Source organism: Bos taurus, chromosome 7 (genome assembly GCF_002263795.3).
Source record: "Bos taurus isolate L1 Dominette 01449 registration number 42190680 breed Hereford chromosome 7, ARS-UCD2.0, whole genome shotgun sequence".
In the NCBI taxonomy this organism is placed as follows: domain Eukaryota; kingdom Metazoa; phylum Chordata; class Mammalia; order Artiodactyla; family Bovidae; genus Bos; species Bos taurus.
This window is the reverse complement of record NC_037334.1, coordinates 88,331,273-88,356,147: the sequence shown is the minus strand read 5'-3', so window position 1 is coordinate 88,356,147 and position 24,875 is coordinate 88,331,273. Positions and strand designations below refer to the sequence as shown.

The window sequence follows — 24,875 nt, the reverse complement described above, 5'->3', positions numbered from 1 at the left end:
GAAAGACTAAAAACTGTGGTGTGGTTGGATAGCACAAGGCTTCTGACATCTTTAGACCATTCGGAGTTTATTTTAGCATGGGATTGGAGAATACTGTTTAAGCTCCACTGTGAAAAATATGTCCAAGGCAAAATATACCATGGATGATCATGACAGGGAAGCTGTGCTTCCCTTGTGTTTATTAAATTGTTTATAATGAAATACAGTTGTTTAAAGATTTCTGTCTCTTAAATTCTAGTTTTGTGTAAATAAAATGATTTATATCAGTGATAATGGCAGGTTAGGCCCACTTACTAAATTAATTGCAGGGGTTTTCAAAATGAGTTCTTTTTTAGCCTTATTATATTTCTGACATACATTTCATCTCCTTTTGTCCTTGGGGAAAGATATTAAAGTAGGACTAGAAACATTAATGTAGAGTTTTCAGCAGCCGTGGTCATTGGGAAAATTGATATATTTCCCTAGTTATTTCCACTTTTGCAGCCTGAAGCTCTTCCATGACTGATACTTATGAGAAGCTTCTTAATTTTTATAACACTGTAAATTTTTCTTCATATAATGATTATTGCTAGTGGATAAATGAGGTATTACCTTCAGAAGTTGCCCATCATCATCTCTGCAAAGTGAGGTCTTCATGGTATAAGTAAAGACGACATGGTTCACTTGATAACCTCATTGTACAGAACTTTCAATTTGCCTCAAAGCTGAAGCAGTCTTAAAAGTAGTAAGCCACGTTCTCAGTCCTACTTTGGACCTAGCCTTCACCTACAGTACTACATTTAATGATTACACTGTCCTAAAGATGAAGACGTCTTTCCCAGCTGTTTTGTAAGGCAGGGGAACAAACAGTGGTTCTAAGTGATTAAATTATTAGTCTGTAATCAGCCTCACTTCTCAGAATCTCTTATTCCATATATGAGATGCTATATAAATACAATGAAAGATTAAGTGAGTCGTCTTCATGTATAAATGAAAAATGTTCTTAGTAGTCATTCAAAATAGTGATAAAGACCTGAGAGATAAAAATCTTAATGAATTAATTCATTAATCAACCAATAGTTATTAGCTCCCACTGTATGCTTGGCACTGGGCTAGAAACTGAGAATGCAAAAGTTGGGCAAGCCAGACTTGGCCCACAGATGTTGTGGAAGTCAGCAGACAGAATTTCTATCATGACATGCCACAAAGGAAGGCATGGTGCTCTGAGCCCTCACGGGAGCATTTGATGTGATCAGGAGTGTGGAGTGCTTTCTGGGAGGTGAAACGGGCGCTGAGTCAGAAAGGAAGGGAAGAAGTTAAGGAGGCACAGAGGAGAGGGAGGAACATTCCAGGAAGAAGGAATTGCATATGCAAAGGCCCTGTGGTAGGAAGGAGCATGGCGGGTGTGAGGAGCTGAAAGACAGTTGACATTATTTACTATCTGTATGTGTGACATTATGTTACTGTTTTGAAAATGACTCAAAATTAATCATATTAACTTGGAATAAATAAAAAAAATAACTTTAGTTTGGCATGATGGTACTTAGCCGGTGGAGAAGAATGGGTAAATTTGTTATCCTTAAGAGGATGTCTTAGCTATGTGTCGTCAGAATGAGCTCAGCTTGCATTCATACCTAGGGTAATATAGCATTCTATATAATACATGGTAAACTTAGAGAGAAATGGAATAACTTTCAAGACCAAGGGAATATTCCTTAGCTCATAAGACATCACACAGTTGACTAACAATAAGATTAATAATTATTGTAATATCTTTGGAAGTTCCTCTATCAGGAAGATCCCCTGGAGGAGGAAATGTCTACCCACTCCAGTATTCTTGCCTGGAGAATTCCATGGGCAGAGGAGCCTGCCAGTCTACAGTCCATGGAGTTGCAGAGAGTTGAACACAACAGAGTGACTAACACTTTTGAAGTTCAGAATACTTAAGAGAAAAAAGTGAAAGTTCTACTTGTTCCTTTTAACCAGAATATAATTAAAGGCCTCATATGTCTTTCAAATACATCATAAAGCAGAAAGTTAAATGTATCTAGATGCAGCATAATGAGCAACGTTTTCCACTTAAAATAATAATGTATCATTTAATTGTTTGAATTAGTAATACGAGGCTTGAAGCAACTAGGCTTATGTTCATTTTTGTCCTTTGCTAAGTAACCAGCTTGTATTTATTTAACCATATAATTTCTTGTATGATGTAGCATGCTTGGTTTTCAGCCCTGAATGTTTTCAAAACGTTTTATGAAGATGCTAATGTCAGTGAAAATGTGAGTCAGTGAAAAAGTTATTTGCTAATGTGAGTAAAAGAAAAACAGAATTCTTCATTGCAAACTGACATCACATTTTTTAATGTTTTATCATTATTCATAGGCTGTTTTTATTTAAGTGATTGCACTGTGCTTATTGTAGCAAAATACATGCTTTGCAAAGATAAGTTTAGCAGCAGAGAATTAATTTCTTCCCACATCTTTTAATGTGGCATGGCAGTCTCACTCTAAGATCAAAACATAAAACTGAAGGTTATGTTTAATTTCTAAATCAAAGTGTTGTGGGAAGATGATTGAAATCTGAAGATGACTCAGATCCACTTGATATGTGGTTTTCTTCCTACAGAAATCTTATGGTAGACTGCCATTTCCATGTTAGAAATAACCTAATAGTGATGAGATTAAAATAAATAGTTTCACTATAACTGAAAGTTTATGTTAGTTACTTTGATTCTTAATCTGAATTCTTGTTAAGAACTTTGAAAATTTCAATAACTTAGGTATCTCTCCTCTCCCCACCTCACTATATCTTTTTTTTTTTAATGGAGGCAAAGAAGTAATCTGTGTATTTTGTATTTTCCAACAAACACTGATTTTTTTCACAATTACCAAAAAAATAAATAAATAAAGTATCCATTTGGCTCTTTGCCTATATAGAATCCTTCATGTGCCTCGAGGGAGTGAATTAAGGTTATATGGCTGCATGAGCTGTGTTAAGATGATTTTGGTGAGGCGTGGTAAATGGTCATTGCTGTGTATCTCCTACTTCACCAAAATGAACTTATTTATCTTCTTATTTTTATTTCTTCCAGCAGTCAGACAGAATACTAACCTAGAGCTGAAATGGATTTTTTTTTTCCCTCAGGTGTCTTAAAAATAGGAGTCAGAAATGTTGTCCCATGTCTGGAGTTCTCTGCTTGTCCCTTATCTGAACCTCTCAAAGGCCTCCCTGTGTGGGGTGTGCAGCCCAGCACCCTCAGACAGTTCTGCTCAGAGAAGGAAGTGAAGAGTTTTGGTTCCCATTTTACACTTCTGGAACAGTTTAGGGAAGGAAGCACCTTTACACCTTTTATTGTTCGTGGTTGCTGACATCATATCCTTCCCTGACCAGCCTGTGCGTGTTTCCTGCCATTCTGTCAAGATTCTTCTGTGTTACTGGGAGGGATTTGTGGGAGGGAGGGAGAGAGGAAGAGAGCAAGAAAGAGGGGGGTAAGAGGGGAGGAGGTGTGTGTCACTCAAGGGAACTGGTTTGTAAATGAGAGAGTCCCGGGTGGGAGAAGGAGCTTTTAGCATCTGTCCACAAGAATCCTTCTCTCCTTGGGTCTCAAACCACTTTGCCTTCATCTGTCTGCTTATGCCAAACTCAAAGTGAACAGAAGCCTGCCATAATGAAGTTCCCCTTTTTTTTAGTAAGCAGCCTGATTTTATTTTTCTTATATTTAGGTTGGCAAAAGAAAAAAAAATGCAGAAGACTGTAGTATAGAGTGTAACTATGGTAGACTGTTGTTTTTTTTTTTAATTACTGATTGTTTCTCTGTAGCTCTGTCATTTTCCAAGAATTCTTCTTTTATGTGGAAAGAAGTAGCGGCAAGGCTGCTGGAATTATTTTAAGCTTATGGTTGATTGTACATAATGAAAGTTCTCAGTGTAACTCGAATACTACTACATGTCGTTCAGCTGTTATATCCTTTTCTTCATATACATACAAAGCAATTTTTCAGATTAATGAGATTATGTAATCTCTTCTTCAGCCTCTCTAGGCCTTCTAGAAACTAATTCTTGAAACCAACTTTGCAGTATAATTTTTGTGTAAAAATCAGGTTGAAAAAATAGTTATGCTAAGAAAACAGCTACTGAGCTGTTACTGACCTTCCTAACTCTTTGAATTTTTACTGACAACCTTGAAACATGGTGACCCATAATCAAATAGTCTTTAAGCCCAATAGTCCAAAGCACATTTTACTTCATGAAAACAATCTCATCATCACCACATCTTCTTCTGCATATGTACTTAATCATATCAGATTTTGCATTTCAGAAATGTTCAAAAAGCAGCACCCTTCAAGACACATTCATTTTTATAGGAAGTAAGATATTTGAATGCTATTAAAATTTAACCTTGCATTCTCTCTACCTTGTATATTTCACAAAGGAAAATATATTTAATGTCATCTTTAATCAGATATATATTTATACATATTGATACAAACCATTTCTTTCTGGCAAATATGTCCCATTATGTTTTAAGAATTAAAAAAAAAAAAAATCCTTGCTCTGCTCTTTTTAAGAAATGTCCCTTGTTTCAAAGTTGTGAAATATGGGGTGGTGAGATGGAAGAACTCTTCTAAGTTTGATTCATCAGGAACTCTGTCCTTCCGAGAAGACTCTTCTCCAGGGATGTTTCTCTACTCGTTTGGTTATTTGTATTTTGAAATCAGGATCTGCAGAGGTTCTCCTCTTCCCCGCCTCATTCCACTCTCTAATCTGTTCACCCTGACCTTCCACCTTAAAGTGAATAAGCGCTTAGGCAGGCATAGTCCTGTAAGCCGATAGTGCCACCGGCCTCAGCTCAATGAAAGAAAGGAAATTGTCCCTTATGCATTTGCTGTGGATTCATGGGTTGGCTTTTCTGTGACCGAGGAAGCCTGCTTGTCTCTTTGGGGTCTTGCACATGCATGGGAAATACCATTCTAACGTGCTGCTTGCTTCTAAGGTAAGACTATAGGAAACACAGGAAAATTGTCCAGTTGAGTGATATTTTAGACTGACTCTAAAAATAGATAGATGGACAATGTTTGGCAATAGTGAATATGCAGTTGTGCTTTGCAGATTTTTCGTGTTTTAATGTAATTTTTAATGTTATCTTGTAGCTAATTTTTTCCTGTCTGTCCAAATGTGTGTTATTTATATAAGTCTAAAACTTTGAACTACTTCCAACATTCAAAATTACCGCTGGAGTAATCATTTTGATGAGCCCTGTGTGGTCGTGAAATTACTCAACATATATATATATATATTCTCAGAGGCAGAACTGAGCTGTAGTTTCATAGAAGGCATTGGGAAAAAGAGAATGGATAGTCTTAGTATTTAAGCAGAACTTAATCCACCAGAACTAATTATATCATAATAGTTTCTGCAATTAGATAATCACAGAAAACTTTTAAAAAATTTATTCAAGGTGATAAAGAATTTAGAAATTAAATTAAAGAAATCAAAAGACAGCTAATGTGATCAGACCAAGTGTGCAACAGTTCCAATTCCTGTTCCAATAACTTTGAATTGGAGCCAGATAATCTATTAAATAGCCAGGACATGGGCTTAATGTTACATAATACATGTGGGAATTTATCAGGTCGGTTGTCAGACACCAACTAAAATAAACAGGGAAACTCTGAGCAACATGTTAAGTATTTGCATTCTTTGAGGGAAAAGGGATAAAATGATTGAAGCTGTTGCTTGCAAATTAAGAAGCCATTTGTGGAATGCCTTTTTTTTTAACTTCCACATTTCACAGCAATTCACTTTCACTCAAATATTTTCAGATATAATTTAAACAAAGAAGAATACTTTCAATACCCTGGATTCTCTGGATTTATCTTACATTGTCAATGATCACTTCTCTCATTTTATTTCATGGCCTAAGATATCCAGTATATAATTTTGTATTTTACTACCCAAAAAGATATGATAGATCTTCTTAAAATATTTTAAAATAGGGGACTGACAGCTTATAGTCATAAATGAAATAATACTCTAATTTTTGCACCATTTCTTTCTTTTCTGTGAATGATTATCTTTTTTGATTATTGTATTCAAGATATAGCTTAAGGGCTTTCAAAAGGAAAAGGAGATCTCACAGCTGATAGCTGCTTGTTATGTAAGATTAAATATCCCACATTATTTTTACAGTGTTCCCATAACAGTGACTTTTTAAAAGTAAGATTAAAGGATTTAGATTTAAATTAGTTGACATTTGCATATATCAAATAGCACTTTCATAATAGTCCATCCTATTTGCATAACGAGGGACGTTATCACCTCTGCTGTCAAAACATGAGATTGTTTTCCCTTCAGAAATGAATTAGCTGCCCTACTTAGCATACACAGGTACATAAAGGTTCATTAACTCTCTGATTTAGGTAATTTTTCATAACAGAAGGGTAAAAATAGTCACCTAATTTCATTAAAAAAATACTAAGAAACTCTTTGCAAAAGATATATTTCAAGTGTTGGGCTTTAAAGAATAGTTTTCATCATTTAAATGACTTGTTAAGTTACTTACAAGAGTCTTTTAATTATAAAAACAAACCATTTCTACTTGATACGCTCCTGCATGTGATGTATCATGTGCTTTTAATAAATACTTACTTTCTGTTCATTTGATTTGTTTAGTTCCACAGAATTAAAAAAAAATAGAATGTGATAGTTCTTATGAAAGTGGCTTGCTATTAAAGTCGTGCTTGATCTTTGTTTTTTGTTCAGCAGGAACGAATGCAGGAATTTGGGAACTGAGCAGCGCAAGTGCTGAAAAAGGAGATTTGTTTGGAGGAAACAGGAAAGAGAAAGAAAAGGAAGGAAAAAATACATAATTTCAGGGACGAGAGAGAGAAGAAAGACGGGGACTATGGGGAGAAAAAAGATTCAGATTACGAGGATTATGGATGAACGTAACAGACAGGTGAGTGGGGTAAACTTTTTGGAATTATTATTTACATGGACCGTTTATTACATTTCCTCCCAGATACATTAAGGGTATTGAAAGCATTTCGAGCTTATCCATTGAGAAAAGATTTAGTGAGTTAAATGCGGTCTGTTTAAGTGCTAGTATTCTCTTATAGGTACAGGGTAAAAATCATCCTGTGGGTAAAAATTATACTTTACACATTCATGATGATTCACCTTTTGCTTCAACATTAATTTTAAATGGAAGCTGCATTTGTGTAACATAAATAGTTTAATAATTGAGTTAATAAGTATAATATTGCTCTACTGCGCACATCACCAAATAAAGATATTCTTAGATTTGTGGGAATGAGGCCTTTTGTGGTCCTCCACCTAAAGGTTTATAATATGGGCTAAATATCCTGTATAAAAATAGTTTTCATTCTGTTCACAGTGAAAGAGACTTTGAAATACATTCAAAATATTTACCATTGTGCTCACAACAACAAAGAAGATACCCCCACAAAGTATTAGCAGCTTCAAACATACAGGCAAGAACCACCAGTTAATCCATACCATTTCTTTAAACCCTTGAGTTTTATAAACCTAGAGGTACCTGATGTTATTATTTGCTTTTAGAACTCCAGTGATACCTTTATGGTACAATTAATCTATTCTAAAGACTTTACGCATCCAAGTGCTCTATTCAGCAAAGACTTGTATATTATGAATATTTGTGATTTGACCCTATTTTTCTTCATGCTTGGGGAGAGCAGATTTAGTTAGGTGAAGTAAGACTAGCTGTGTGACCAAGATGGAGCTGCATTTAAAAAGCTTTTACTAAAGTGACCTGTATTTTCCATTGGTTTTCCATGTATCTCCTAATCACTTCCCCATGATTTATCATCCCTTAAAGCTCAAACCATCTTTCCTTTGTTAAAAAGAGTATATAAGCTCCAGTGTCTAACTGCTTCTTTGAGTTTCATTTCTTTTCTGTGAGCTCTTGTGAATTAGTGTCAATGTATAAGTCATTGGCTCAGTCGTGTCCGACTCCTTGCGACCCCGTGGACTACAGCCCACCAGGCTCCTCTGTCCATGGAATTCAGACAAGAACACTGGAGTGGGTAGCCATTCCCTTCTCCAGGGGATCTTCCTAACCCAGGGATAGAACCTGGGTCTCCTGCATTGCATTACTGTTTGTGCCACCAGGGAAGCCCCCTGTGAATACAGAAATATTAATAAATTTTTTGTTTTTCTTCAAAAAAAGAATAGTTGGGTGGTTTGTTAATGTTAAATTAACATTCAGTTCAGTTCAGTCACTCAGTTGTGTTCGACTCTTTGCAACCCCATGAAATCGCAGCACGCCCAGGCCTCCCTGTAACATTAGGATGGATGCAACCAATAACAGATACCAGTTCTAAGAGACAGTACTGCCAGATTCCAACCATTGCAATAGATAATGGAACCTACAGAACAGACGTTCCTTGACCCTGGGAGAGGATAATGTCTTGCCTGTTGCCCATTGAAAGCTAAGAGAACAGCCTTCGGGAAGCCCCGCTAGATTGTAATTTCCCGCAGATAAAAATGTTCTTTCTTCCCTTCTGTGCCTTTCTGTCTTCTTGGACCTTCAAGTGAGACTAGAACTTATTTGTGCTTTAAAACTTTTTATTGCTACTTGTGTAAATTATAATGAATGCAAGTTGTTATTTATGCCATCAAAGCCAATATGCCATTAAGTGATAAAGAAACTTTTGAGATTTTCAGGTTTATATTCCTTTAAATTACTGTGTTTAAGGTACATATGACTTGAACTATTTTTGGCGAAAATTGAGCTAAAGGATGAATAATGCTAAGATTTATGATGGATTCCTTCAGTGTTTCCTAAACATTGTTTATTGCTATGGGTCAAGCCAAAAAGCAATAATTCTGTCAATATTAAAAAAACCCACAGTATTTTTAATTGATTTATAGCTTGAAATTGAAATTAAGACTGAAATATTGAACATCATATACCACTAACTGTTTAGACCTTACTGTTTGGGCTAGCACCTGTTTGGGGTAGAGTCAAAAATATATATGAATTAGCATCTACACTTTATTAATAATACCAGGTAATATGGGGGTTCATGAGATTTATTGTATCTTCTTTTTGCTTACAAAGACAAAAGAAAGTTTTTGCAGGTTGAAGTCATGAGCTTCCATTATGCTTTATAAAGAAATACGAAGCTCATATAAGCATGCAAGAATGTTAAAACACTAACTTTTGAGCTACAAGTGACCATTTCTTCATAATTTAAATATAGCTGCATCTACAGTTGCTACCACTCTCACCAATATTAGAAGTCATAATAACTTTTAAGAGAATAAAATTTATTTAAATTCAGTTTAATTAGCCTTATCTTTTTTAATCCTGAAGACGAATTCCTTGGTTTTATTCTATAGAATGTAGGATCTGGGTAGTCTTTACTTAGGACTTCCCTGATGGCTCAGAAGGTCAGGAATCCATCTGCAATGCAAGGAGACATGGGTTTGATCCCTGGGTTGGGAAGATCCCCTGGAGAAGGAAATGGCAACCCACTCCAGTCTTCTTGCCTGGACAATTCCATGGACAAGGAGCCTGGTAGACTGCAGTCCATGGGGTGGCAAAGAGCCAGACATGACTAAGCACATTAGCACATACATACATCGTCTTTTCTTCAGTCTTTAGGTTCAGTTGGCCTTGTGATTCAGTACTCTTAAATAGAATTAGTAAAATTGAAAACTTCCATGTTTTAGTATATATTTCAGTGATTATTGTAAATGGCTATTGACAGTCTTAAACAGCCATCTTACTTAAAAATAGTCATCTGCGTGCCTCTCATCTACTGCAAGAGTGATCACAAGAGCCATTTGGGAGAGAGCCTAGAAGATGTAGGTCACTTCTAATAATCAGCACCAGCAAATCTGCAACCGCGTGTTGTCCAAAGTGAGGAGACACCCCTAACATAGGCTCCCTTTAAAGTGCATGTTCAGATGTTGAAAAGAAAAGCATTCACTGCTTTGCCCTTTTGGAAGCTTCCCCCCACTGTAGACTCCTTAATAGAACCTCATACAATAGCTCACTGTCATCTTTTCTCAGAAGCAGTAAAAGCTTGCCCTGCCATCACAGGTGTTTATTTGGCTATACAGAACAGGGTGTGTTTTTACAGAATAAGAAATACTGACTTAAAGTGTGAAATGAAATATTACAGAGCTGATGTGATAAGTTGTATATCATTAAGAAATAAAACTGTGGGAAAACAGAGCGGCCGACTGTTTAAATTGAATTTTGCCCTTACTTTATTTTTCATTATGGCAGTAGGCAACAGCTAAACTTCAGGAACTCTGATTATATACATAAAATAGTTTAGGGGAGGGAAAAAGTAACAGCTTGTTTTTTTTTTAATTTTCCAGAGTCTCCAAATTTATGAAAAGCACTAATTTCTCAATCTCTAACCTAAACAAGGTGATTTCTTAAGCTACTATATAAAACTAAAATCATGAATTGTCAATTTGTCTCCCAGAAGTTTTCAAATAATTTTAAAGTAGCTACATGTACCAAGAACTACATATTTATTATTCCATTTAATCCTCATTAATTCCATTAACAGCTGAATAATTCATTTATTTATTAAGTCAGCAAATATCATTTGTTTGCAACCTGCCTAACATGAAGTGCTCAGCGATAAGCCAATTGAATCTTATTCAGCTTATTGTCCGCTGTAGAAGTCAGGAGCCTGGTTCTGTAAAGGACCAGATAACAAATATTTTTGACCTTGTGAACCATGCAATCTCTGTCTCAGATGCTCAGTTCTACCCTTGAGTGAAAGCAGCAAAGGACAACACGTACATGAATTTTAACGTGTCTGTGTTTGAATAAAACTTTACTGGCAAAAACAGGAGGCAGACAGGATTGGCCTGTGGGCCTAGTCAGATGAACCAGACGTGAGATATGCAAATATATAACAAAAATTTGGTTCACATGTGTTATGAATGAAACTACCCAAATGCTATGAAAGAATAACAGGAGGTGCTTTCTTTAGATTGGGGGTGGGAGAAAGGCTTCCCTGAGGAAATGCTGAAAGATGGGAGCAAAGAGGTGTTTCAGAGTTCGGCAGGAGACAGCATTCCAGAGGGAACAGTGTTTTCAAAGCTCCTTGAGAAAGGGAAGAGCTGGCTGAGGAGTCGAAGGAATGCCCCAAGGAACTTACTTGAGCCTCCTGTGTGTAACTTCAGAGAGACGAGAGAAAAGGTTTAGATGCTAGGCAGGGCCCAGATCATGCAGAGCTTTGAAGTCAGAGAGTTAACACTGGGAGGTGGCCAGGATTTGAGCCCAAATCTTTCAGATCCAAAAACAAAGTAAGCTGTTTTTCAGTTACCTCATGCTGCGTTCTGTATAAGATAATGGCTTTATGTCATTACTTTCTCCCATTACATACATCATCCTGCATCCAGCATATCATGGTGAAGAGCATAGGTTTTAGAGACACACAAAACTTGTTCTGGCCTGAGTTCTGCCTGCTACTAGCTGTGTGACTCTCCAGCAAGTAACTTGACCCCTCTGAGCCTTGCTTCCCTCATCAGTAGAGGGGAAGATTGAAAAATAGTACCTGCTTCATTGGGTCATTGAAATAATTAAACTGGGGGATAACTGTAAAGTACCTAGCACGTGATGAGTGCCCAAGAAATTTACCTGTTAGTTATCCCTGTTAAGACTCGAGGTCTTTGAACCATTAGTTATTATAGTTAATGTGATTTCTGTCAAAACAACTAAGCACCCTAAAGAATGGTACCTGAACCTTCATTTCCAGTGCATTGTTACCCGCTTGAAAGGGTATCAGGGAGGTGGAAGGAAAAGTGGAACACAGTAGAGCCTGTATGCATGCTTACGACTCTTTGTGATCCCATGGCCCACCAAGCTCCTCTGTCCATGGAATTTTCCAGGCATGAATACTAGAGTGGGTTGGTCCTTTCCAACCCAGGGATCAAACCCGAGTCTCTTGCTTCTCCTGCATGGACAGGCAGATTCTTTTACCACTGTGCCAGCAGGGGAGCCCGAAACAGAGTAGAGTTGGGGCACAAAGGAACCTTTGGAAGCTAACAAGGGGCAAGAGAATCATTTCTAAGCAAGAGCCAGGATGACAGAGAATGGCTAGTGAACAGGGAAAAAAATCACACAGAACATTTGTAGGGCCGGGCTCGTGCCAAGGATGGGGAGAAGTAATTTCCCAATTTCTCATGCTTGTGGGACTGACTTTCAAATGTATGTTCCTGACCAAATTATTCTGAACTACTTGTCACCATTTTTATCACTTCTAGCTTGCAGCTTATTCTCACACTACAATTTCAAGTCTCTCCACCTGCATTTTTTGTTCTTACCTGTGAGTTACCTTCATCAATTAGGCAATAATCTTAGCCTCCTTCATATGGTACCAGTTGTTACTGTGCTTCTGAAACAGCCAGATTTTTAAATGAGTTTTGTCCTCATATGACTCTTTCTGCAAACAGAATATACTTAGAAATCTGTTATATCTGTTACATCAAGAAAAAAGATATATGAAAATCAGGCATGCTTAACCTAAACCTGTTTACTTAATGTGTTTGTATTTTAAAATTTCAGTTTTCCACTTTGAGAGGATAGGAGAGACACACACCCAAATTTATTTGTATGACTTGCTCTAAAAAAGATATTTACATATTTGAGTGACTACCAGGGAGAAATATTTGCCAAAGAACCCAATTACGACCTAATATAGTAAGTTAAGGCATAAAGATTATTAAATGTCTTAAATTCTTTTCTTCCATCAGACCTGGCACAATAACAGTTTTTGCCAGCAAACAAAATTTCATGTAATTATCAGTGCAGTATCTGGAGCACAAATTAAAGACAATTAGCAACATTCTCCTGCTAATAGAATAGGAGAATCCCCTTATGACTAAAGGGGATTAGTCATAGCTGTTACATTTTGTAACTTTTTCCCTTTTCTTATGTCCCTATCTCCATTTCCTTACATGACTTATGATTATTTTAAGTGGGCTCAGAAAAAAAAAAAGAAAACTAGAGAAATATGTTCAGTATAGATGCAATCTCCGACAACTTCTACGTACTGAGGTTTTTAAACTAAACCTGATATTTTCTAAACTAAACTGTAAAAAAAAGAGGTGCGTTGATTTTCTCAAATGACTCTTTTTTAAAAAACAAAGTTTTACTCCTTAATTTTCCTAGTTTTTCTCTATTTTAGGTTTTTAGAATTTTAACTAAAATTTTCAATGGAATTTTTACTGTAATGTTCCTTCAAGGTAATATCCAGAATATTAGGGAATAAAAGGGCTACTTACGGTGCTAAACTTGAGAGTTGCAGCCTACTAACCTAGTATAAAATTTATTGAAGTTGAGATAGATTCAATGTTTAAATGTGAGGAATTGGATAACATAGAAAGACAAATAAATTACTTCAAGAAAATATTTTTTGGATAAATTCTAAGCCAAGAGTTAGAAGAGAGTCATCCGAGCACACTTTTCTTCTGTCATCTTCACAAACAGAACTTCCAGACTTGCCAGTTGCTTGTATGCATGTCAAGCAAATACAAATTATTTGAGAGGAAACTATGCTTTAAATACAATAGAAGCATTATCCATGTTAGACGGTGAATATCTGGGACCTTTTTTTAAAATTAAGTGATTAAAAAGTTCAATCAGTGCCAAAGTGTTGGGTTTTTTTAAATCTCTAAATCCAGAATAAACCTGGAAATAACTCATGATGGTGATGATGATACCACTTTTCCCTCAATACCATTTAACAGGTCACTGCTAAATTCATATTAAATTTTTTCATTAAACTAATTTTAGAAAATGAATCAGTAAATAAAAGTAGGATATATCATGGCAATGCATTAGGACACAGCAGTGCACCTCAGAATTCGATCGCAAGGTATTTTGACGCAGCCTGTGCATGCCTGTTCAGAGGTTACCTCTGCATATAAATTAAGTCACTCTTTTGTTATTCATAAAATCACCAAGAGGAAAAGTTTTTATTCGAGAGTTGAAATTAACTGAAAAAGAAAGCCAGAAGGGAAAAGTGACAAACTACTTCTGCAAGATTCCAAATCAAAGAAAGTATAACCAAAGAGCTCAGATGTATGTTTAACAGCTGTGACATCAAGCCATTCCTTTCTGTTCTGTTCCTGTCAGTTTGAAAACAATTCACAAATGATCGCCCAGCTCTGTAGACGAATCATAGAGATAGGACACAGCACATTTTCTGTACATTCCATGTGGTGTGGGCCATTTTACACTTTATAGCTAGATCTGTTTCTTTATTGCCAACAAGATATTATCTGAACTGCCATGTAACTATGCATTAGTTTTTACTTTAGTGAGAAGTCCAGGAGAGCCCAAAATGTTCATAAGGCAAAGGGTAACTGTCTACTCTTGAATTCTGTCTCTGATTTAAAAACTAAGCTCTGAACTTGAGGGCTTCGAGACTTCTGTTGTTTCAGTTCTAATTTGTGTATCTCATACAATTTCCATGTAAAACTGTAACTTAGAAAAATTTCAATGCTTATATTTATCGTGTCTCACTCTGGGTGCAAGTTGGCACCAAATAGCACCTTCCACCTCTGAGTGCATGCACACATCATTCTGCGTGCTGCAGATGCCCTTGTGCTCTGCAAATGCACAAACTTTCTGACATTGTATTACTGAGAAACCAGCACCAAAAATATTAACATTATAAATAGACCGTATATACGTCATAAACCAAGAAGTTTCTTCCGAACTGTAGATTAAAGAACATGTTGCTAATTGTTTCAAAAGCCTTGTACTTTGCAGTCTAGACTTCCTTTAAGATTGTAATTTATTCATTTAAAATGAGCTCCTTCAAAAATTATTATAGTAAAAGTATTTTTAAAGCTTACATCCCAGATAGTCTTATTGAAGACAGGTGGAACCCCCGCCCCCACCAAGAATAATGACTTTGTTTGGAAGGGGGAAAAAAAAATAACAACATAGTTAAAGTAAATGAAATCCCATAATATGGAATATGTATTTGTGTTTCTTTTGAAATATGTTGGACCACTAATAGGAATAAGAGAACCGCTCTAAATGTTTGGATATTTGACTTTTAATTTTAAGTTGGAACAGCTTAGCTTAAGAAATCACTAACATTTAAATAACATTTCAACAAATGTAACTGTTTGGAAACTACAAGGGAGACAGCCTCCTGCCTTCTGTCTTCCAAGGATTGATTTGGAAGGCCCTGAGGGAGAAAATATTGGAGTTGGGAGGTAAAACTGAAGCCATTGTGGAAAGGAAGAAGTTACACTCTTCCTGTTATGACAGGAAACATAGACAAATGTGCTTCCTGAGCATTTGCTCAGCAGGGAATGAAGTAGTCTTTGACCTTTACCTTAGGTACATTCTGGCTTTGTTAAACTAGTAAACATGTTTTTGACCCCAAAATATTAATCTGGTTTATTTGATTCTTTTCAGACTCAAATGATGTATTTCATGTATACAAGATAAAGAGAAATAAGTATTTGTTTCATGACTGCATCTGCAGATTGAATTTAGAATGTAAATCATCCTCTTAAGAAACGAAGCAGACCTCAAGAGCATGTATTAAAAAATGTAAAACATATTGCATTATATCTAGTCTCTTTTTAAAATCCAAAACATTCTTAAGCTTGAAAGTGGACCACAATGAAATCTTTTAAATCCTAAGTGTAATCATTATAGCTTATCATCTTCCTTGTCCCCATGTATATAAATATATCAGAAATCAGCCATGACAAGTTTTAAAACTCAGACTCTGCATTTGCTAATAGATACTCAATTTTAACCCCATGCTTTTATTACACTTCCTCAAAATAGCGTGCAAGGCACAAGATTTAAAGGCCCGTTCTGAGGGTTGGGGTGTTGACTTAGGGTGAGGGGGTCTGTAGAGTTCTAAATTCCATACGCTGAGCCCCCCTATTTTAATCCTTTTGTGGTGTTCAGAATTTTAGGATTGCCTGCAACCCTTTGGAAATCCTACTGCATTGCAGCGAAACGGGGCTCAATTTGCTGGAGGCTAACGAGGACAATAGTCCTCTTTGCAGCAGAACACACTGCTGTCTCATCCTCGCAAGTTATGCTGGAGGGTTACAAGCACATGGTAGCACTCTGCTTAAAAGAGTCCCTCTCTGCTCTTTAAAGAGCCTTTCATTTATGGTGGCAGGCCCCGTCATTGTATAAAGGAGCGCTTGTCTAGAACACAAGTCTGCAGTGGCCCTACTTCCTCCCACCGAAAGTAATCATCAGGCCTAAAGCTCGCAAGCCTTTCTAATGACAGACTGAATTAAACAAAATAAAATTGAAGAGGAAGACTTTAGAACAGTCACACCATTACTTACTGTCAGGAACAAGCTGGGGGAAGAAAAAGAGCATTTAAGAGGGCATTTCCCTTTTTTTTTTTTTCAATTAAAGATTGTCGTGGCAGACTCTTGACTCCATCGCTAACCCTTTAAACACAGAGGAAGACCTAGATGCTCTCTGGATTAGAGAGCGCATTGTATCCGCCAACTGCCCATCTCATTCCTCATTAGTCACTCCATTTCCTTAACTGGGAGGAAGCAGAGAGATTCTCTAGGCTGTGGGTGAGGAGGGGTGGATCTAAAATATTTTCGTAAGATGACAGTAGTATTCATCGTGACTCTCTTTGGGAAAAACAAAACAAAACCTGATAAAACCTCAAAACTTTGAAAATAAAAGTAGCTGGGTTTATTAGTCCCAAACTATGAAACTACTGTTACTTTATGAGTTGAAATGAGTAAAAAGTCCTCTACTCACTGAGCAGTTCAATTAAGATCAGGATGAAAAATTCTGATTGGTGGGAAGAAACACCGGAGATCCATAGATAAAGTCACCCTTACTCCCCTTGGTAATACATCTGAAGTCATTTAGAGTTAGGTCTCCATTATTCTCATAAATGTGAATAGCTGCTGTTTCCGAAGGTCTTTTTCCTTTCATTTATTCTTGCCTATAAGGTGCAAGGACTCCCACCGTTAAAATGTGGCAGAAAAGTTCTCCTGAGGTGACTTTATGAATGGAGCCAGGATTGGGAGGGTGAACAGAGGCCTGCGTGTGGCGTGGAGACTCATTATTAAATGCCCTTTCTGTTACCCAGTCGTCTAACTAATTTCCCTGCCCTGTAGGAAATGACACAGGACTTGTCCTCTGTTTTAGAACTTGTTATTTACATCGACTGTGAGTAAATCAGAGACCCACCTCTTTTATTCCGGCTGTAAACAGGCTTGTATTTGCTACCAACCAAAATGCTTCTCATTTTGTGAAATTTAAATAAACATCCATAAATATAGAACGAGTGTGTGCCCGCTAGTGCATACGTGTGGTTCTCACTGGCTTTGGCGGTCCTGTCTGGGGGTCTGAGGACAGAGGTGACTGTAGAGTCCACACAAAAGGAGCTTTGGTTTATTGTCAGAACCTAGAAACCAACTTCTCAGTGTTAGTATTCTAGTTTAGTTTTTTTTTTTTTTTTTTCCACTTTAGCCTAGAAAGCTATCCTTATACTAATTAATAAGTTGTGCCAGTACTCTGTTTCTTCTGCTGCTCAGAATTGCTGACAGTTCTTGTTGTACAATGCTTGATGAGTGGCTGTCGAGGTCCATGCTGTGCTGACTTTCAGCCCCTAAAACACACTGTTATCTAAAAGAGGGAAGAAACGCCAACTAATGGGAAGAAAGATGGATGTTGTGTGAAGAGGGCTCTATTTCTGGTTCATCAAGGACTAGTTTTGTGACCCTGGAATAAGGCAATCCATGCCTTTGTTTGCAGTATCATCTGAGAAATGGGGATGATAAACTATGCCACATAATAACTTCAAAGAGATGCTGTCAGATGTAGCAAGATAGCTTATAAAGTCTTTGAACTTCTTAGAAAAAAGTCACCAAAGTCAACACTCTTATCTAAAAACAGTTATAAAAAATATATGCTCCAATTTCACAACAAGCCCCCACACAAACTGGACCCAATCCAGTTTTTCTCCTATTCATTTTTACCAAATGTATGTTTAAAAACATACTTACAGTAAACTGTAAGCTAATGTGACAAAAAGAAAGAAAAATAACTACGTGAAATTTTCTCCCTCAGTGGCAAACTTCCTATTAGCATAGTTTGGGCTTGCATAGAGATTCAGTTTGAATTACAAAAAAAAATGAGTAATTATTCCATCCATCTATCCATTCATTCATTCAACAAATATTGAGTGAAGCGTTGTTCTGGGACTTCAGTTTACAAGAGCAGACTGGAGATGTTCCAGCCTTCAAGTGAAGCTTGAGGTTTAGTTGAGAGAGAAACTCTTAAACATGATGATGGTGAAACAAGCTAGCAGATCTTAGGAGAGCAGTCTTTTACAGTTTATAACAAGAAGTAACTGAGCCTCACACTTCAGAAAAAAAATATTATCTACCTTGTATCATGTTGCACAGTCAACACGTCACTGACACTGTGTGTTCCTTAGTTTAACTCTCATCATTACTCTGTAGGATGCCTGTTATTACCTTCATTTTACAGATGAGGATACTGGGGGACTGATAAGTTAAACAATTTCCCCAAGGCCAAGGGCACACGGATCGTACATGGCAGAGCTTAGACTTGATTTTCAGTTCCCATGTTTTTGCTTCCACACCACAGAGCTTCAGTAACAATGTATAGATACTGCTTCTTTCGAAATATTTTAACAATGTGAATTTGTTATTTTATCAATCTGGACAGTTGTTTTTCTGTGCTATACATAATTTAATACTGTCCACTACACTTATTTAGAGTCTTTTTTATATCTCTTCTAACTGCAAAAAGAAAGTGATGTAGTTTTATTTCTTGGAATATGAAAATTAGAAGTGATTATGGTAATGTATTGACGAGACTGAGTAACCAAAATATAAAGCATTCTGCAGAATGAAATTGCAGAAATAGATTCTGTTGGAAATCATATTTCATTCACTCTAAACTTCCCCTTCACCTGAAGGTCTGTGCTACCTAGGCATAGAATCTGAACATCTAAAATCTGGAATAAATATTTTAAAGATCTCTAGTCCAGCTTCTTCTTTAATTCAGGAACGCCTTCTACACCTTCCTTGATATGCAGCCCTACTTGAACATATTCAGGGAAGAACTGCTTCTTAACTTCATGAGGCTAGGTCCTCTGTTAGACAGTTCTCATCACTAGGTTTCCCTGTATGTTGAACCTCGATGATTTTCAGCAGTGCTTGCTAACTCTGCTCTATAGAATAAGACAGAATAACTCATCTGCCTCTTCACATGGCCACAAAGTCTGCAGATCTTCTTGGAAAGTGTTTGGCATTTCTGGCTTAAACATTCCAGATTCCTTCAATGATTTCTCCTGCAAAATTATTCTCAGACCATATGTCGACTTGTTTGCCATCCTATAGATGCTCTAATTTTGTCGGTATCGTTAATGTCTTCTTAAAATTCTCAGAGCTGAATATAGTACCAAAGATTAGTTAGTGCTGACTAACAGAGATCATTAGGATAATTAATTCCCACTGTGAAACACTATAACTTTAGAACCTTTTCCCATAATCAGCTATCACATTAGTTTTCCTCCAACCTGAGATTACATGATTCTATTTTTTTTTAATACAAGTGAAGTCTTTAACATTATCTCTGTTATCTTATTTGTGACCCAGCTTTCCAGTGGGTAGAGGGAGCTATATATGGACAGAGACTCTGCCACCTATTGGGTTATCACCTGGGCTTGTCTTGTATGCAGATTTGATAAACATGCCAGGTACATCTTCCTCTATACCAATGGTAAAAATGGTGCCTCGGACAGGAAAGTTACTGAACTCCATAGCCATTGCAAGAGACTGTCTTTAAACTTAACACTGGTTGATTAATTCATATTTAAACCATCTAAATTGCTACCATCTAATCTCAAATCTATAGTATTGTGATGAGGATTTCATCAAATACTTTGCCAAACGCATGTTCTTTAAAAATCTGAACTCATTAGAAAGTTCAATAAATTTTTGCTCAATTGAATGCAGTCATTTGAACTCTTAGATCCTCCCCCTTTACTTTTGTTTCCTGTGATTGTAAAATTTAGTTTTTGCCTTCACATTTGTCTTTCATGGTGAGTCATCAGGGCAAGGAATAAAGTCCACTTTTTTCTGAACTTTTTGAATTATTTTTTTCTTACCTCAGGAAAAAATAATATATTAAAAACACAAGTTTTTTAAAGTATCTACTTTTAGTGGAAAATTTCATTGAGACATTCAGAGTTTAAAACACCATTCTAAAATCCATTCGTTCATTGAGTATCTATTGGTCAGTCTTGTGAGGCCAGACATGGGGTCTTCAGAGAGAGGCAAACTCAGACAACCAGTCAACTCTGCAATATTAGAATAAGTCTCATAATAAAGGTTTGTCAAAACTTCTATAATTAATTAATGTGCCTTTTCTCAATTTAAAATTCTAATTTCAAGCCCTGATTCATACCTAATAAGTTCTAGAGTAATTGTCAGCATGAGATGTGTGATCCCTGCCCTTACGCTAGGATTTAAAACCCAAGGCTAACATACAACTTAATACTGAAATGTCTTAATAAAACATCATCAGTATTACATTTGGGACTGTTTCAAGAGGTAAAGAAAAAAACATAAAATGCTCAATGTTTACAGAGTCGTCTTGCTTTCCATATATATGTTACATGTTGATTTTGAAAACTGAATGTAAATTCAGTGCCCACTTAAACAGTATTGGTTTTATTCTCTTCTTGCTGCACCTTGATTGATGTCACACTAGAAAAGAGCATCTCTTTGCCTAACTACTGTAAAAACAGTTTTCCATGTCACCTAAGGTTCGAATATGTTTTTGAAGTAGAAATGGACTTGTCCCCATTACGAACTATTCTTAACTTATGAAAAATGTAATCATTACAATACATTATTATATTTAAGTGTAAAAGCTCTGAATTGCAATCTTTGTCATTGAGTGGCATATTTTAAATGAAGAGTAATATCCCAGTTCTCTTAAGAAAGCTTAATGCTGAAAAACAATTTTATCTAACTGTGAACAATGAGAAAAAGCATTATAAAATACATTTTGAGTATGCTATGAAGAATATGAACATAATACAGAATTAAATTTAGCACAATTAAGAGTAGATTTTGAAGATATTTTCTTGAATGCTTTAATGCAGTTATCATCATTTCAGTCTGCAGTTTTAATGAAAAGAAGCTATATGCACTGACTTTTTTGACAGGTATTATTAAATAAGTATGCATTATCCAGCAGCCTATTTGGTTACACAAATGTTGAGGAGCACCTAAAAGTAAACACAAATAGTGGCTTTAATGATATTTCTGTGCTGAAATGTACTTTGATGGTGAGTGTTGTAACGTGCCAAATTCTGAGGTTTGAGTACAACAGAAACCATACTGTATTGAGACATTCCACCTACAGTTTGTGGTCATGAAAGTCTGATTAAAAGTGGTTTTAGATATATGAAAGTATTTTGGGTCAGTGCCTTCTGCACTGAACGCCTCTGTAACCTATTTCACTAAACAAATACCAATGTGCAGGTATGTCTGCATAACTAAACATCTAGAGAATTATTAAAAGACATTTTGTATAAATCTAATTAATAGTAATGATTTTTATCCATTCCAAAAGATAGTCTTAATTTAGCTCATCCCTAATCATGACTCATCTGAATGAACCAGAATAAAAAAAGCTTCTAAAGTAGTATGATAATCAGATATGAAAACACTAGCTGTATTTTATTTGAAGTACTTTTTAGTAAGCCAATCGATAAACATAAAATAGAAGGTGAGACATTGGCAGATATTACAAAGAAAAATTATCCAAGTTGAAGCATAAATAACGTATATTAGTAGATTTTGACTAGCTGATGTCAGCTGGTAAATACCTAAATGCTGTATTTTCCAAAGAATGATCAGTGGAGATTCCATAGTTCAGTTTTATCTTTCTATCAGGAAGACTGTAGTAAGATCTTCAAATAACCTTGATCAGTAGACTCTGAGCCACTAAGACAGGTATATTTGTAAGTTCATTTCCTATAAGTCAACCAAGAAAGGGATAAAAACAGATTTATTGAGCTTCTACTTTAAATGCAAAGCTTACTGAACTGAATATTGTACATATGTTATATTATATAATCCTCTCAGCAACCCCAAGAGTAGGCGCTATCACCATTTTATAAATGAAAAGTCAAACTCGGAGAAAAATCAAATTTGAAGAAGTTAATTTCTCATGACTAGTAAATAGCAGATCTGCCTTAAAATCTAGGATCCCTTGAATCCATACCCCATGTTCTTCTCTTTCTGTCATGCTGCCTTCCATGCAGATGTGATATCAGAATATAATCATTATTAAAGTATAGGTTTATCTTTTTAAAGTTCCATTTATGAGTTGCTTAATGAAAATTTGGTGGGGAAAGCTATCACAGTATTTTTTTTTCAAACTTTTTTAAAGATTTTTGGTTTTTTTTTTATTTTTTGATGTGGACTATTTTTAAAGTCTTTACTGAATGTGTTACAGTATTGCTTCTGTCTTATGTTTGGGTTTTTTGGCCCCGTGACATGTGGGATCTTACCTCCCTGACTGGGGATCAAACCCACACCCCCCGCATTGAATGGCAAAGTCTTAATGACTGGGCAGCCAGCCAGGGAAGTCTCCACAGTTTTATGTAACATATATCACTTTGATATTTCTAAAAAACAGCAAAATAGTTTTTCCTTTTTAGACAATTGCCCACATGTCTGCTGTCTGGGCACTGGGGTACAGTAGTGGACAAAATAAAAATGGTACATGCTCTTGTGGAATGTGCAGCGTAGTGGAAGACAGACATTAAGCCAGTTATCACCCGGAAAGTCATGCAAGTTATAAAAGGTCAGAACTATAACAAAAAATAAAAGGTGATAGGTAAAACAAGTATTAACAAAAGGGGGAGCGGGGAGTGAGGAGACCAGGAAGTCAGATTTTCTGTCTGCTAGTCCACACTTCCTGTCAACACATTTATTTAGGAGTGTGGGATAGGGGGTGTTCACAGTCAACTCGGTGGTCTGTAGTTTGGGTGGCTGAGTTTACAATGAGATCGGGGACCCAGGAAGGGGAGCAGATTTGAGGTTGAAGATGAAATTTGGGCTTTGGGAGTACGACATTCCTAAGACTTGTAGATAGACACAGGAGTGGAGGACATCCATTGGGTTTCTGGAGACAGATAAGGAGTAGGACTCTAGATTTAGGAATTACAAGCAAGTAGGTAAAGATGGGAGAAGGCAATGGCATCCCACTCCAGTACTCTTGCCTGGAAAATCCCATAGACAGAGGAGCCTGGTAGGCTGCAGTCCATGGGGTCGCTAAGAGTCGGGCACGACTGAGCGACCTCACTTTCACTTTTCACTTTCATGCACTGGAGAAGGAAATGGCAACCCACTCCAGTGTTCTTGTCTGGAGAATCCCAGGGACAGGGGAGCCTAGTGAGCTGCTGTCTATGGGGTCGCACAGAGTTGGACACAACTGAAGCGACTTAGCAGCAGCAGCAGGTAAAGATGAGGCTGTGAAATTGCTGCACTCAATATGCCAGCAAATTTGGAAAACTCAGCAGTGGCCACAGGACTGGAAAAGGTCGGTTTTCCTTCCAATCCCAAAGAAAGGCAATGCCAAAGAATGCTCAAACTACTGCACAATTGCACTCATCTCACATGCTAGTAAAATAATGCTCAAAATTCTCCAAGCCAGGCTTCAGCAATACGTGAACCGCGAACTTCCAGATGTTCAAGCTGGTTTTAGAAAAGGCAGAGGAACCAGAGATCAAATTGCCAACATCCACTGGATCATGGAAAAAGCAAGAGTGTTCCAGAAAAACATCTATTTCTGCTTTATTGACTATGCCAAAGCCTTTGACTGTGTGGATCACAATAAACTGTGGAAAATTCTGAAAGAGATGGGAATACCAGACCACCTGACCTGCCTCTTGAGAAACCTATATGCAGGTCAGGAAGCAACAGTTAGAACTGGACATGGAACAACAGACTGTTTCCAGATAGGAAAAGGAGTACGTCAAGGCTATATATTGTCACCCTGCTTATTTAACTTCAATGCAGAGTACATCATGAGAAACGCTGGACTGGAAGAAACACAAGCTGGAATCAAGATTGCCAGGAGAAATATCAATAACCTCAGATATGCAGATGACACCACCCTTATGGCAGAAAGTGAAGAGGAACTCAAAAGCCTCTTGATGAAAGTGAAAGAGGAGAGTGAAAAAGTTGGCTTAAAGCTCAATATTCAGAAAACGAAGATCATGGCATCTGGTCCCATCACTTCATGGGAAATAGATGGGGAAACAGTGGAAACAGTGCCAGACTTTATTTTGGGGGCTCCAGAATCACTGCAGATGGTGATTGCAGCCATGAAATTAAAAGACGCTTACTCCTTGGAAGGAAAGTTATGACCAATCTAGATAGCATATTCAAAAGCAGAGACATTACTTTGCCAACAAAGGTCTGTCTAGTCAAGGCTATGGTTTTTCCTGTGGTCATGTATGGATGTGAGAGTTGGACTGTGAAGAAAGCTGAGCGCCAAAGAATTGATGCTTTTGAACTGTGGTGTTGGAGAAGACTCTTGAGAGTCCCTTGGACTGCAAGGAGATCCAACCAGTCCATTCTAAAGGAGATCAGTCCTGGGTGTTCTTTGGAAGGACTGATGCTAAAGCTGAAACTCCAGTCCTTTGGCCACCTCATGCGAAGAGTTGACTCATTGGAAAAGACTCTGATGCTGGGAGGGATTGGGGGCAGGAGGAGAAGGGGACGACAGAGGATGAGATGGCTGGATGGCATCACTGACTCGATGGACGTGAGTCTGAGTGAACTCCGGGACTTGGTGAT

The 24,875-nt window shown here is 37.0% G+C and overlaps 1 protein-coding gene across 14 annotated transcripts in view; it reads left to right on the top strand.

Annotated features, from left to right (window-relative positions):
• The window catches only part of MEF2C (myocyte enhancer factor 2C), a 179,129-nt gene that overhangs the window by 69,657 nt on the left and 84,597 nt on the right, over positions 1 to 24,875 (top strand). For 9 of the 14 annotated variants that reach the window (XM_059888100.1, XM_059888099.1, XM_024994136.2 and 6 more), the window contains 1 exon segment: positions 6,744 to 6,939. In XM_059888100.1, the coding sequence (XP_059744083.1) occupies positions 6,886 to 6,939 (54 nt within the window). In that variant the 5' untranslated portion in view covers positions 6,744 to 6,885. 14 annotated transcript variants of the gene reach the window in all.